This window comes from Talpa europaea, assembly GCF_964194135.1.
Source record: "Talpa europaea genome assembly, chromosome: 12".
NCBI lineage: Eukaryota > Metazoa > Chordata > Mammalia > Eulipotyphla > Talpidae > Talpa > Talpa europaea.
Window position 1 is genome coordinate 94,238,466 of NC_140079.1, and position 15,796 is coordinate 94,254,261.

At 49.7% G+C, this 15,796-nt stretch overlaps 1 protein-coding gene across 2 annotated transcripts in view; it reads right to left on the reverse strand.

Annotated features, from left to right (window-relative positions):
* Positions 1-227: 227 nt before the first annotated feature.
* Positions 228-15,796, reverse strand: part of LOC311181130 (bMERB domain-containing protein 1) — a gene marked incomplete at both ends in the record, with an annotated part of 111,483 nt that continues 95,914 nt past the window's right edge. For both annotated transcript variants that reach the window (XM_084249376.1, XM_084249377.1), the window contains 4 exons: positions 228-340; positions 1,940-2,022; positions 3,590-3,704; positions 4,270-4,343. In XM_084249376.1, coding sequence (XP_084105502.1) covers positions 228-340; positions 1,940-2,022; positions 3,590-3,704; positions 4,270-4,343 — 385 coding nt within the window. The remainder of the gene's footprint in view (positions 341-1,939; positions 2,023-3,589; positions 3,705-4,269; positions 4,344-15,796) is intronic.

Genomic DNA, 15,796 nt, shown 5'->3' on the forward strand with positions numbered 1-15,796 from the left:
CGTGAGACGGACTCCTGGGTTCGGCATGCGACAGGGAGGGCCATGCGACGGGGAGGGACTCCCTACTGCTACACTCTGTACAGGGCCCCGGCGCCAGTCACGGGCTCACTTCCACCCCTTCTGCCTGGGCGAGCTCCTGAGCCCCAGTGAAATGGGGGCTATGAAGACAAGAGGGTGGGAGGGGGGCGTCCCCATGGCCTTGGGGGCACCCCACGTCAGGGGGCGGGCTACATGATGCTGCATTGGGTGGCCCCGCAGCAGTCCTTGATGAGCGCCAGCCCGGTCTTGGCCACTGTGGGTTTGCTAGGTGGGGGCTCTGCTTTCTTCTCTGCTCGGGAGCCTGCAGCAAGGGAGGAGCACAGAGGGAGGGGGAGATGGAGAGAGGCTCGGTGAGGTGAGGCGTGTCCTAGCCACCTGCAGCCCCCGTCTTTCCCCCGTCTTTCCCGCACCCTGGCCAGGCCTCGCTCCGGCTTCCCAGATCAGGGAGGGTGGGGCTGCTATGGGCTCTCTATGGTCTGGTCACTGTTCCCACCTCCCAGGGGGCCTCAGATATTCAGTCTTTAGCTTCCAACCGCACCCTCTGGCCCTCTGTACAGTCCTACCTGCCACGGTAGCTGCCGAGCTGAGCAGGGGGCTGGCATTCAAGTATGTGGGGCATGATAAATGGGAAGTTTGGTTCAAGTCACCAGTATCAACCGCGAGCTTCCCTGTTCCTTCCCTTCGCTGGGAGGTGGGGGCTTTCTAATTTGCCTTTCATGGAAGAGAATCCACTGCATTGCTGTGCCTTGAGATTTGAGGGGCCTCTAGAAGGGACTGTGACCCTCTCTTTCTTTATCTGCTCACAACCTACAACCATTTCCCAGGATGGAGGATCAGGGAAAACTGAATTTGCAGAAGGTGATGGCAGCTTGGGGTTTTGTCTTTCTAGCAAGATTTCTACTCCTTTTCCACTGAAACAGCTGCACCCTGTGGCGACAGGAGTAGGCCTGTGACACAGATCTGGCCAATCGCAGCCTCTGGTCTCCTGGTGACAGCAAAGGGCCAATGAGGAGGAAGGATGGTTCAAGAAGTCCCTGTTGGAACCTCTCCCTAAGATTTATATATTTAGATTCCAGGAGAGAGAATCTGTGGCATTACCTGGCTGCTGTTAAGCAATGGTTCTGGAATTCTGGCCCCCAGGGAAATGCAAAGAAGGACATAAATACTATATGGAAGTGAAGGTCCTCCTATAGCGTCTGCTCCCTAAAGCCTCGTTCTTGATGCTTTTCTTCCAACAAGTCAGGCCATTTGAATGGGGCATCCAATTCTTATAGCTGAAGGTAGGCTTCTGGGTCACCTCGCTGCCGGCAGGACAGCTTCCTTCATAGCACACGCTCACTGTAATGTGCTGATGAGCCCCGGGACCCTCCAAACAGAGGGTCAAATGCACAGCCTTTCCCAAAGTTATCTCACACTGAACCCTTTTCGCTCTGAGTACCTTATGAGGCTACTATTCTGAGAAACATATTTTTGGCTCTACTCCTCCAGAAATTCCAACTTCAACAGAGGCCAGAGGCCCCTGAGTCTCAGCCCCCACTTTCTGGCTTTCGTGGCCGCTCAGCTCCTTCTAGGAATTGCACCAGACTGTGTGGTTAGCAAGTAGCGGTGGCACCAGAACCAGCGACGTAGTTTACAGAACCCAGCGCAGAATGAAAACGCAGGGTCCCTTGCTTGGTTATAAAGGATTCCAAGACAACAGCAGAAGGTAAAAGCAAGCGCAATGCCCTTCCAGGCCGGGCCCCAGCACGGCACACTGTCCACGAAGCCGGCCCTGGCGGCTGCCGTGCTGTGCTCATGTTTGGTCTCTAGAAAGCATTTTGTTATATCTCCTGTGGCTCCCACTTTTAAATGTCCTTTGCTCTGGAAAGGGGAGAAGAGAAGGAATAATATATGCACTCACTGGCTGGAGGTTTGGATACTTTATCTAGAGGTTTTAACTTGAGTCTCAAGAAATCAGCCATTTCTTTGTCTTCTTCTTGCTCGCTGTGAAGACAGACGCGAAGAGAAGAAAGCACAGTCAGGAAGGCAGACAGCAAGGCACCGGGGGAACGAGGCAGGGAGAAAATGTGTGGGACCACATGTCAGGCTTTGTGGATGGTGTGTTTATGCTGTTGTGTGTTATGTGTGGTTGGCATGTGTGTTGTTACATGTGGTGAGTGCATGGTGTGTATTTTGCATGGATGATGCATGAGTGTTGATGCATAGTATGCACAGAGTCTGCATGTTTTGTTACGTGTAATGCCTATATAAGTTGCTGTGTTATGTGTGATTGGGGTGGGCTATGAGTGTTGGTACACCTATGTTCATATGTGTTCTATGCAGGAGGTACATGTATGTTGTGTGCTATATGTGGGTGCCGTATGTTGGCATGTGTTATGGACAGAAAGCATGTGTATACTGTGTGTTCTGTGTGGCTGGTTCATGTAGTGTGACATGTTATATGTGAATGGTGCCTGCATGGCATGTTGGGGGTGTGGGGGTTGTGTTATGTGTATGTGGGTCATGTGTGTTGGTGCTTGTATGGGTGCCATGCATGTTGATGTGGGTTATGTATGGATGATTTGTGCATGTTGATGAGTGTTGTGTGAAGGTGAGTGTTATATGTGGGTGAAGTGTGTATGTTGTGGTTTACGAGCCTGCTTGGAAGCAGAGATGCACATCAAGGATGGATTAAGTGCCTATCTGAGGTTAGAGCGACCAGAGCATTAGCAGGAATATTACAGGACGCAGGCTCAATTGCCAGGTTCACTGAGTGGGGCAATACCTCCCCTGGTGCCGTACCTCTAAGTTGCCTGACACTCGTGTTCCTGTAAGCCATGTGGCAGGTCTCGGAGAGCAAGTCACCCCAGCTCTTCCAAGGGTCACCAAGAGCAATGTTAATGCCCAGCCTGACTAAATGAGGCAAGGTGCATCCAGGACCCTCAGAGGAGCTAGAGGGACCCAGAGAATAAAGCAAAAGTTGTCTTCTGGGTTGGAAGAGGCCTCATGAACCTCTCCCTTTATGGAGATCCCCAAAAGCTTTGCTGCAGGACAAAAATATTCAAGAATCACCATTCACATCTTTCCTGCCTGCCTCCTTAAGAGCCTGCAGGTGCACCATGGCCCCAGGACCAGGTTGTCCCAGGCAAGGTGGCATCTTACCCAAATGGTCCAAAGGGCACCGAAGCAAAGGACAGAGCAAAGCTGGCAGGCAAGGAAACAAGTCAGTACAGGGGACAGGGTTTCTGTCGAAAGTGATAGAAGTTTCTAGACGTTGCTTCAGTGAGTTGGGAGAATGCGAGGGGAAGAGTGTGTGTTATGTGCTGTTACTCCTCACTGGTCACCTCCTCAAAGGACAGTCACTTAAGACCCACTGGCTTTTGCAAGACTTTTTGGAAATGGGTTTGCATTTCTCTTGAACGGGAAATGGTCCTCAGGCCAGACAGCGGGGCTTCCTCTGGAACCAGTGTTTGGGGGCCTCTGCCGAGGCCACCCCAGGTAGGTGCGGCTCAGCCCCCCCAGGAGCAGGAGGTGGTTGGGAGCACAGGGCTTGGGCCCACAGCCCACTCACCGCAGCCGCTCCACCTCGGCATCGTCCACCAGGAAGTCCCTCTTCTGCACCAGTTTGTGGATCTTCTGGATTAACTCATCCTCTCGCTGTTTCTGCAGCTTGGTTTTCTCTTTTTCTGGGAACAAGAAAGCATCAGCAAGGAAACCATTGAGTGTTAACTGTTGAGAGTGCTCTGAAGGCTGGGGTTGGAAGCGGCTCTGCTGAACCTGAGTAGCAACTTGACCCTTCAGATTTGTGAAGCTCAAGTGCAGGGAGGTTGGTAAACCTCTCAGCACAGCGCTCCGCCCCGTGGACACTCAGTCTGCAGTATTGATGAAGCCAGGGGTCCTGGGGGAGGCAAAGGTGAGGGGGCTGAGGTGAGGTGCTGGGTGGGGAATTACTCCCTGTGAAAGCCAACCAATTCGTCAGGTGTAAATCACTCCTGCTGCTGCCATCAGCCCCAGTCTAAATGCCAAGGGCTAGAAGGCCAAAGAGAAAACTAAGGAAAGAACAAGGGGCTGGATATGAGGACTTGAACTTGGGCCTGCCGGGTGTGGAAGTGTATTCTAGCACATGATCAGGGAGCCCTGCATTGCAAGACTGTGACTTGGCTAGGAGAAGAGATGAACTCTGTCTTCCAGATCTAAGAGGTGAGGATAAGGCAGGTGAGGGCTTTTTGGGATGGACTCCCCCGTGGTTACCTGGGATGGCGACCAAGTTCTGCAGCTCCTGCTTCAGGTCCATGATGGCATTACAAAGCTGGATGTCATCCATCCTGGGGACACAGGCCAGCACAGCACAACAGGTTATGCTGACAGAACATTCTACACCCTCACATCCCACCCTGGTTTAAACAAAGAGGGCTGGTAGACAGGGACACCTTTGTAAAGGTGACACATGCTCTTGATAGATGTTTTCCCCCAAAAGAAGAAAGAAAAAAAAAACTGTCCATTATCACACATCTGGGAAGTGATCAACCACTGTAAATCACAGCTCCTTCCATCTTCTGTGCCTGGCTTTTGTTAGCATATGCTAGTGAGTTCATGTCTTAGGACCAGTGTTTCCTTTTTTCTGCTGTGTTAACATTTTAAGCATTATCGAAATCCTCAACATAGGGAAAATCTCCTGCTCTCCTTTAGAAATAACCATTATCAACACTTAGGTATATATACGCTTCCAGATTTTTTTTTTTAAACATTAATGATTAGACTACCACATAGGACATCATTGTCATGGTACAAAAACATTTTGCAATTTTTAAAAAACTTAATATTTCTTGAGCATTCCATGCAGTAAGTACATACAAGTTTCATTTTTAATGACTGCGTAGTATACCACTACATTGATTTTTTTCAGTGATTTAACTATTCCTGTATTAATTGATGTTTGGGTGTTGCCTGATACATTTTTCTAAGATAAATTCATAGAAATAAATAAGTCCCTAGGAAGATTAATCTCTAGAAATGTAGCTACTGGGTCAAGTAATAGGAACACTTGCACTATAGCAGTGCAAATTCCAAATTCCCCTAGAGGGGTAGGGTGCTTACTCCTGTAATCAGTGCATTAATTTGCAGAACGTGCATCGCACATTATGGTTTTTGCATGTGTGTGCTACAATAGTCCTTCATCTTACTGGAAATATGTGTAATGACTGCCTGGAATTCTATCAGGTAGATTTATCGGGATGATTTGAATTATGCCCTTGCCTTGTACACCTGTGCTGTATTGACCACTGTAGGAGGAACATCGATTCATAGTCACACAAGGCTTTTCCTTTCAAGTTGGATTATTTGAGGAGGGATCTCTAGATTCTCAGAAAGAGAGCTACTGAGTACAAAGGGCTTGACACATCTATGGCTGTTGTTTTTAAATCACTTCTCAGTGTGTTTGTGTGTGTGTGTGTGTGTGTGCGCACACTTTCATTCTGCATGTTTTTATGGAGCTCTAACTATGTCTGCTACTGCCAGGCTCTGAGAATGCAGCAGTGAGAACAAGTCCCTCCTGAGCTGATACTTCAGAGGTGGGGACAGAAGGTAAACACAGGACAGCAGCCCATTGGGCTCTGTGAAGGGGAGTGACACAGGGGCTGCCAGGGATGGAGTGAGTAGTTTGGACACATTCTCCTATTTGCTTCTGAAAAAACATCCCAGGAAAAAACAGAGGGAGCAGGGATAGTCTCAGAGGACTTTACTAGTCCACTCAGCTGGAGAGCGCAGGACACTCGTCCGGGTCTATTTCATCAAGACCCTGATCTGAGGCCTCCCTTCATTAGCGTCACCTCCCTGCCTTTGCTGGTCAAAACCAGCCCACATTACCCCTCCAATCCCAGCACCACGGCAGTCAGGACAAGCAGTAGGACCCTCCTGCTGCAGCAGTCTGCACCTCCCGCTGCCAGAGTGTTTCCAACACGTTTCCAGCCCTGCCCGGGAATGTCCTAGCAGGTGGCAGCTGCCTCCAATGAGCCTGGGGGACGTGCCAGGAGGGCACAATGTTCCCATGGGCTCCTATTGGCCTTCATTCTACTGGAGGGGCTCCAGAATCCTCTTCCAAAGAGCACAGAGGCCGGCCAACCTCGGTGGGTCTCGGTGAGGGCGATGTCAGTCCCTGAGGACATTTGGTGATGCCTGGGGATGTATTTGGTTGTTATAACTGTGTGTGTGTGTGTGTAGGGAGGTTTGTTACTAGCATCTGGTGGGGAGAGCCCAGGGATGCTGCTAAGCACCCTGTGTGCACAGGACAATCTCTCTCAACAGGAAATCATTTAGCCTGCAGTATCTGATGTGCTGAAATTGAGAAATCTTAGGTTATAACCACATAGGTGACAGAGGTACCTCAGTGATCATTTTTGAAGAACAAGATGGCAAAGAAATAAAAGAGATAGAGAGTGGCTAGAAGCAGGAATTTGGACCCCAAACAGTTCAATTCGAAGGGGCCAGAAGCCAGTGGCTTAACTTCTGAGACTTGATTTCTGCGTCTTTAAAGTGGTCGTGGTAATGGCACCACTTTCTGGCCACATCAAGACTGAGCACAGGCCTGGGAGGCTCAGCAAGTGGTTTCTGTTAATATATATGAACAGAATGTTAGTAACTGTCAGAGAGAAGGAGGGAGCATGAGGGAAAGAGAAATTGATGTGAACATGTTCAACCTTAAAATAAATTCCAATTGATTACATTCTGCTCTATAAAAGTTCTGAAACAACATTCCTACCTGACTGTAGAAGAGGCCCCTGTCACTGTGGAAGTTTTGGAAGACACGAAAGTAAGAAGAAGGAACGTAAAATGGTGCATAACCCTGGCTGGCGAGCGCCCAGGCCATAGCGCTTCATACCAGGACTTCCTGCCACGGACCCGGTGAGGCGGCCGGGCCCTCCTCTCTGAAGGGCACTCAGCTCGGTGGGGCGCTTCCGACAACCCCCCCCCACCCCAGAAAGCTGCAGCACTCCACAGAAGCCCTATCAGAAAACATTATTCTGGCATTTCTCTCTTGCTGCCAGCTTCCCTCTTCTCTCTGCCTTGTCCACACACCACCCAAACAAGGGCCCTCAGTTCCCGAACAATTCTACGTGGAAACCCAGCTGGCAGCACCCAAGCCTGCGGGGTCTCTGAGCATCCTCCTGGGAAAGGAGTTCGCGCCCGACCCCAAGCTGCCTCTCAGAGATCCCCCCGTAACCAAAAGCCAGGGTTTTGTTCTCTGGGAGATGGAGGGGCCAGAAAGAAGACCTTCATCCTGGTTCACAGTCGACAGCAAGAAGGCAGCCCGCTGCATGGTCACGTGGCGGAGAAAGAGATCATCTCTTGGCCTCCCTGATGGTGCAGGGGTTAAAGTCTCAGCGCTATCAAGCTATCCACAGCCTCTGCAGCACGAGTTGGATCCCTGGCCAGGGAGCTACCCACATGGCGCAGCAGACCTCTCCTGTCTCTCCTGCTGCTCCCCTCAGCAGTGTATTTCAGTAGATCTGCCTGTTCTGCTCCCCACTCTGTCTCTGGTGAATCCTCTCACCCCCCACCTCTGGCCTGCACCCCAGTTCTTGTATGCATAAATAAATAAAATAAATCTTTTAAAAAAACAGATCATCTCTTTCACAAGACATGGGTCCCATTCACGAGTCCTCCACTCTCCCAGAGTACCCACCTTTTAATGCCATCACATGGGGTCACTTAATCCACAGCACCAGTCACGATCATCACATTTGCCTTTGCTACACAATTTTCCGAACTCCCTGCAGCCAGCGGTCACTGCAAGATCCACTTGGGGCCAAGGAGATGTGAAAGGAAGCCTGCTCAAGGGCAAGATGGTTGGTCTTGGGTGTGATCCCTTCATGGTCCTGAGGCCCCTCCCTGCAGGGGGGTGAGAAGAACCTGACCCTGGAGGACATCATGAGCTGGCTCTCAGACCATCTACAGCTATACCTGATCTGCATCTTAGATTCTCTATATAATTTAAGTAGAGTGTCCAGGTTTGCCTGGGATGGTGCCAGGACTGGCACTGAAGTCCCAAGTCCTAGGAAACCTCTGACTTCCAGGAAACCAGGATGGCTGGTCACCCTAGATTTCAGACACTGCCAGTCAGATGTTCTGTTACTTGCAGCTGGAGATATCTTCATTGATAATGCATGTGGAGATGTGCCTAGCAAATAAAATAGGCTCAAACCATACATAATAGGCCTTGCTCATTGCCGGTGCCACCCCCTGATAATGATCCAATGTCATTAAATCATGTTGTTCAAGAAACATTTAAATATTTCATGCAAAGCACTTTTGAAGCTTGGCTGGAACTTTGCATAAGTCACATTAACCCAGTTCTCCGCATGATTAGTCTGAAGCCTGGAAATCAGACTTGGCCGCTGCCAGCCGGTACCGGAGAGAGATGTCACCTCCGAGAATCTGATTAATGCCGGAAGGAGAAGAGCCAGCCGAGTCATCTTGCATCCCAGTTTTTCCATGATGGGGTGATGAGGAAAATTGGTCATTTTACCAGTTTGGGGCGTGATGTGTCTCTGTCAGGATAATAGTGTTCTGCTTTACAAAATGTCTTTGAAAATGACATGGTCTGGAGTCTAATGGAAATCCAGCAGGGACCGAGATGTGAAGCAGAAGCAGTTACCAGAGGAAAGGGTTGACTTTTAAAAATGATATTTACTTGGCTCCTTCTTTTATAAGCTGTGGGTGCGGTGGGCTTGTTGACAAGGATGGGAAAAGGTCAGGCTGGTCTAAGAGGGCGCCCTGGCCTAGGATGCAGAGCCTGGGACTGAGTCCAGGTCCCACTGCAAACCTCCTCTCTGATGAAAAGAAAAACTTTCTCTAGACACCCCAGACTTCTCTAGTTCTTGGTGGACACACCAAGCGGGCATGCTCTAATTTAAGTCAATTCTAATACCTACTGCCCAGAGTTAGTGCAGACCCCACAGGCTAAGTCTCAGCCCCACAAGACTGCTCCCCACTTCAGGTGCCAGTTGCAAGTCGGGGCCACCTACACTTCCAACCAGTTGGCTGTAAGGAGGGGCTGTTGACCCCCTCCTCAGGTTTAATAATTTGCTAGGACTGCTCAAAAGCTCAAGGAAACATTTACTTGCATTTACTAGTTTATGATAAAGGATGTTACGAAGGATCCCGATGAAGATGTACACAGGCCCCGATTTGGGGAAGGGCTTCCCCATGCTACTTCCATGGATGTGGTGGACAAAGGCGGTGAAAGTTCTAAGCGTAACATCCTTTATGTGGGGGACAAAGGGAGTGAAAGTTCCAAGCTTCCAGTTGTGCTTGGTCTTTCTGGTCCCCGTTGTGCAGCTGCCCAGGGGCCCAGCCACAAGACATCCATCTCATTTGCACACAGGAGATGCTTTTCACGCAGGACATTCCTGGGGCCTTAGAACCAGGGAGCCAGGACCAAAGACCAAAATAGAAGAGCAACAGCTCAACTAGGACCCCATCAGCCGGGAAATTCCGAGAGCTTTGGGAGCCCTGTGTCAGCAACTGGGGCGAAGAGCAATACGTTTCCTATGACACTGTGACGGCTTTGGGCGAGGCCATCCCCTGCCCAGATCTCGGTTTGCTCACGTGCAAATTGGGGGCTTCTGGGATGACTGGAGCCTGTTCTGCCAGCACAGAGAGGGGCCACATGCTGTCAACCAGCCTGAGCTGAGCAGGGCCCCAGCTCCACTGTTTACCCCACCAGAAGAGCATCGCCCTGCTCGTCTTTGGTCTCTGCCTCACCACGGAGGAGGAGCAGTGCAGATGCACAGGGTGGCACGGGGCAGGCTGCCTAGGGCTCAGCGCACACAAGGTGGGTGAGCAGGAAAGGCTACTTCTATCCACCCTCTGCCCTGGCTAAAGAGCTGAGGCTGACAGACGCCCCTGAAAACCGCAGCCAACATTCCTGCGTCAATGGATGAGTCTCACTTTCCTCTGTTGTTTCAATTTCCTCAAGCCAGACGGAGCCGAGGAGATGGATGATGCATTGGCTTAGCACTCACTGGATTCAAGAGTTTAAGTGCAGCCCCTGGGGAAGACGAAGTGTGGAGAAATTTCCAGGGAGGCCCTCGCCTGGCCACTTCTCGGCATTGTGCTGGGACCAAGGGATGAGATGACCTATCGATGCAGCTGACACCTTTGGGACCACTGGCAGCGGCCCAGCTCCTGGCTACTCCCCGTGGGCCATGTGTGGTCTATGCACCAACTAGCTTCTCCCAGCTTGTCACCAGGACCTCATTCCTGGATGTGACTCTCCGTTCCTCAAAGAATGTTACCTCCCTCGATCATGATATTCTCGGCTCTCCTCCAGGGGATTTCTGGATGGAGTTGCTTTTGATTCAAAGAACATGACTGACACAAAAGCTCATCAGGCTGACCATGTGAGGTCTGCGCCCTGTCCTGTGCATCTGTGCTGGGATGGAGGGAGCCTTCCTAGGCTGCAATAGTTAGAATGATGGGGTGGTGCCTCACCGTAGCCCTGTGCATCCCTGCTGGAGAGCTCTCTGTTGACAAGGTCCCAGGGAGGTGAGGGCTTGAGAAGACAGCAAGAATGGCCAGGGAGACGTACCAAGAATGGCCAGTGGGTAGACAGGAATCGATAACTGGGGATTTGGAAACATATACCAAGAGCCTTAGAACATTGAACTCTTTAGTCCAGTGGTTCGATTCTCAGGCTTTCATCCTCTGGCGATGATTAAAGACACCATTGATATCTAGCTATGATGATGTGTGATATAGTCTTATTTGCAACAGCAAAAAAATAGCAAGCAACTTAAATGCCCAGCAATAAACGGAAGGCTACCGAAGGAAATTATGGTGCAGATGCTTAATGGAATTCTACACAGGCATGAAAAATGATCCACGGAAGACATGTTATGATATGAGAATAAACCACAGAAAAACTAGTTAAGAAATACCCAATTTTGCAAAGTTCATGTGCATAGAAAAAAAGAATATGGCTTTCAAAATGTAGCAATGATTACTTTGAAGGAAACTTTTCTTCTCTGTATTGTAATATTTTGTTTTTATAATTGCATCCACTATCTGGATAATTTAAAAATATGTCCCAGGTCTTGTTTTAAAGGGCCACCACTTCTTTCCTGGGAGGTGAATGTGGCCAGTCTCAGGCCTCTGTAGCCACAGTGGCAGCCCCTCCAGTCCCCGTCTCCGCAGGACCACATCTGGTCACAGTTCCCACACTAGCAGCCCACCTGCTTGCCTGCGTGACTCCCAACCTGCATCCTTCAATACGCTCTCCTTCCTTGCTCAGATCACCTTTGCTTCAGACAAATTCCTATGGGACCTTCAAGACATTCCCAGCATCTTCTTCTGGAGCCTTCCAGATGCTTCCAGAAGGGGTCGGGTCCTCTTCCTCCACAGCAGCACACCCTTTTGTCACACCACAGCTCATCCTCCTAAGAACCCCCTAGACATTTACGCTTCACCCCAAGTAGACAGCGGCCTACTACTTAGCCCCTACAGGGTTTTCCACTTCCCTCCGTGATTCTAGCACATCACCTGTGCTGAAGGCAGCCTGGCAGGTGGGGCGCAGGGAGCACACACCACCCTGCATTTTATTGAAACAAAGTTTTGAGACTACAGATGCCAGTGGAAAATTTTCAGATCCCATGATAGAGACTCTGAGAGGGCGACAGCATCTATCAAAGGCGGTGAGTCACCCCCAGAGAAATCCAATTAAGTGTCCGCAACTCAAGTGATCCTGGTTCCACTCGGCTATCAGTATCCTTATGGTTCTGAGGTCTCTCAGCATTTGGGCTTCCGTCTCTGGTACCTGCTGAGTTCCAGCCGGTGCAGTGTCTCTTCTCCAACCTTCCCTTTCTCTTTCATGCTGATACAATAAAAGCTAAGGTTCATTTCAGCATGAACCCCAGGGGTTCGTCCTTACAATCTGTAAAGCTGCTATCATCACTCTCAACTTACAGGAGGCTCAGCAAGGTTAAGTAAGTTGTCCACGATCACACAGCTGGCAAGGAATGGAGACAAGTCTTGAAAGCAGACAGTCTGACTCCAGTGCCCCGACAGGGCCGCTATGGCACACCAGCTGGGTAGGCCACCCAGAGATGCCAGGTTGTCCCCTTCTCCTCACTGGCCCCCCATCTATGTAGTCAGGAACCTTTTAAAATACTTTCAACCTGTGGCAGTTCTAAGATTTCTGGGGGGATGGCTTTAGCCCCCTCCCATCATTTCCTCTAGCCCTTAAAACCGTCTCCAGGTTTTGAAAATGTTTCTGAGATGGTTCATAGACATTGCCTTGTTCTGAATCGAGCACAACTTACAGACTTGCTTGAAAACCAAGTGATTTTCATTGATCTGTGTTGCCCAGTTTCAGGGAAAACTCTGAGCTGCTTCTGCAAAGGCAGCTCTGAGACAGATTCTCTGCCCTTCCCTGCTCCCAGCTTGCTGGCAACGCAGCAATGGCAAACCTGTCATCTCTTTCACCTGAGCATCTAAGGACTAAAGAAAAAAAAAAAAAACCTTAGCAATTCTGGAGGTGACTGAGAAATCATGAAATTAAAAAGGGTAATGGGGACATCCAAACAAGTCATTGGCGGTGGGGAGTACAGAACTTCTGCAGGTCCACCACGTTTGGCCGCTTGTGGCTCACATTTACGACCACATACAGGACCCTCAGCAAGCCAGCACCTGCCACCCAGAATCGGGGGGGCGGGGGGAGTTGAAAGGATGGCACCAGGGCTCTGCAAAGATCGCTGCAGGCTGTCGATGTTAGGTTCAAAGAGGACACACTCGTGCATTCGCGCCAGGCATCCCTTCCCTTGCGTGCCCCCCCCCTTAAATACTCTTATTAGTTAGCCAGTAAGAGGCAGTTCTATACAGCACGTAGCTCTGTATTTTTCTCCCACATGGGGCACTTCGTGGCTCTTCCCAGTGGCCATTCCCTGAGGACCTCAAATAAAAGCCCTGCTTTCACTGGCAGATGAAGTTCTGACTCATATTTGAATTCCTGTTGACAAAATACAATCTGTGAGGCCCTAGCCACAGGAAAACCACCCTGCGCCATTGCCATGGGCCAGGCCACAGAACCCATACTCAGCTCAGTCTGGCTCCTACCCAAGCCCTGAGCATCCTGCCCGGAGCATGAGCCCTGAGCAATCACCACCCACATCTGCCATGAGAGCCGCTCACCAGCAGGTGCGGATTCACCTTGATCATAGGGAAACTGACCTTTAAATCAGCATCATGTTTATTCGGCACCTGCGAGGCCAGGTCTCCTGTGTTCACACGCAGCAGATATGCTCTGCTGGATGCCCCAAAGTGGGCAGGGAAGGATTATAATTACCGCTGCTGCTGGCAACTATTTAACAGCTGGCTGGAAGGCAGAAGCCTTGGTTTGTGTCATTTGCCAGTTTCTAAAGTGTAAATACTCCGGCCCTGGCAGATTCAGTGTAACTAAGCTGGCAAGAGTTCTGAAAATCTAACGTCACCCGCTGCAATTAAGAGGTGGGCAAATTTGGGGGTCTTCTTCAGTGTTATTTAAATATTCATTTTACCTTTATTTAGAAGAGAAGCTGAGCGCTGTGTGGAGAAAAGGTGACTAGTGGAATGATGGTGGTGATGATGATGGTGATGATGGTGATGGTGGTGATGTTGATGGTGATGATGATGATGATGATGATGGTGATGGTGATGATGGTGGTGGTGACGGTGGTGATGGTGATGGTGGTGGTGATGATGTTGATGGTGATGATATTGATGGTTATGCTGGTGGTGATGATGGTGATGGTGATGATGTTGATGGTTATGGTGGTGGCAGCAGTGGTGATGTTGATGTTGATGGTGATGATGTTGATGGTGATGGTGATGGTGATGGTGGTGGTGACAGTGGTGATGTTGATGGTGATGATGTTGATGGTTATGCTGGTGGTGATGATGGTGTCGGTGATGGTGATGGTGGTGATGTTGATGATGTTGATGGTGATGGTGGTGGTGGTAGTGATGGTGATGATGTTGATGGTATCAGTGATGGTGATGGTGGTGGTGATTGTGGTGATGCTGCTGATGGTGATGGTGGTGGTGATGGTTTTAGATACTGTTTATTCAGAATGTACTACATGCTAGACATTAAATGCTTTATATCAGTTATCTCAATTAACCATTATAAGGGTTATAACAACACTTTGAGGTGGATACTATGTGATCTCTCTTTTATAGATGAAGATCGTGCAGCTCACTCAGAACCACACATAGTTAGCTAAATGGTGGTACCAGGGTGCTAATCTAAATAGTGTGATGTGGGCGTCCACATTCAGGCAGTGGGGAATCTCTCCTTTTTTGTTCCAAATATTTCAGTTCTGACACCAACTCAGCATAGCCCTCTTCAAAAAAGCAGAAGCCCTGCAGATAGACTCTCCCTATTTAGCACAGCATAGAGACCCTTTATTGTCAGTTACACATGCTCTTTGTGGAGGGACCTGCTCCCCTGTCATGGACAAAAATGGAAATTTTTATTTGCTTAATATCCAAGCTCTAGTTCTGAGAAAACTGTTCATGGTGTCAGACCACATTAGGAAAATTTTTAGAAGGCACATCCCCCCCTCCAACTTCTCAGGCTCGGCCAACCAGGAACTTATGCCGAAGACTTTGGCCACTGGACAACAACAGAGCTGGACGATGGTGAGCTGGCCTTGCAGCTTGCTGGCCAGATTATTCTGTGACCAGCCTCTGGGACCCTCTTGATTCTCACCCAGTTTCCAAGCAGGGCCCCTCTGACTCCCTTGACATATATGGGCCTCCACCCCCCAACCTCAGCACCAGTTTCCAGCAATTTGTTTATTTTGCCCAAGTCAGGCAGAGTTGGTTTCTGTCATTTGCAGCCAAGAATCCCTAGGGAAACAAGTTTCTCTCCCAAGTGGCTCCTGCCAACCACACAAATCCTTCCTCCCGGAAGCATCGATGGGGACAATTTTCTCCATCTCATGGCACTTTAGAGAGTCTGGTACCTTCTGTGGGTCAGTACCTGGCTCCCTTGCCCCTTAATTCAGTTCTGCCCAGGAAGACATCAGCAAGAGAACATCAGAAAGGATTTATTGCAAGATGTGGACTTGCTTTAGGTGCTTTGGGGGTGGTTTAAAGGAAGCCTGCTCTGAATTGGATGTTTGGAAATAGGGTTATTCTCTGACTGGGCGTCCTAATAATTCTTCTCTATAAGGTGAGAATGCTGAGGCCAAAGCTGGGCTGGGTAAGCTGGCAGTCACTCACCATCCAGGATATGGAGATGTTTGCTTATGTGGGGTTGGACGTTGCGCATGTCTTCCTTTGCTCCCAGACACCTATGAAGTCGCCATCTTTTTGCCTTGGACTATCCCTGTCTCAGAATGGCCTTGTCTGTTGCTGCTGAGCCCAGCATGGGGCCTCGCACACAGCGTGTTCTCAGACAGTTCTTATCCAACTAATTTACAGGCAGTCTGGGACCTGAATTTTTTTATGCTGAAGCATCGTTTCAAAATGTAAAGTGTGTCTCATCCAGAGAATGAACACTTGTCAAAAATGTATTCAACCAGCCTCCCTGGTGGCGCAAGGGGTTAAGCACCACACTATGAAGTAATCCGCAGCCTCTGCAGCACGAGTTCTATCCCCGGCCATCCAGGGAGCAACCCACATGGTGCAGCAGGCCTCTCTTGACTCACCCACTGCTCCCCTCAGCAGTGTACTTCAGTCAATCTGCCTGTTCTGTTCCCCACTCTGTGTCTGGTGGGTCCTCTTACTCCCGAATCTCTGG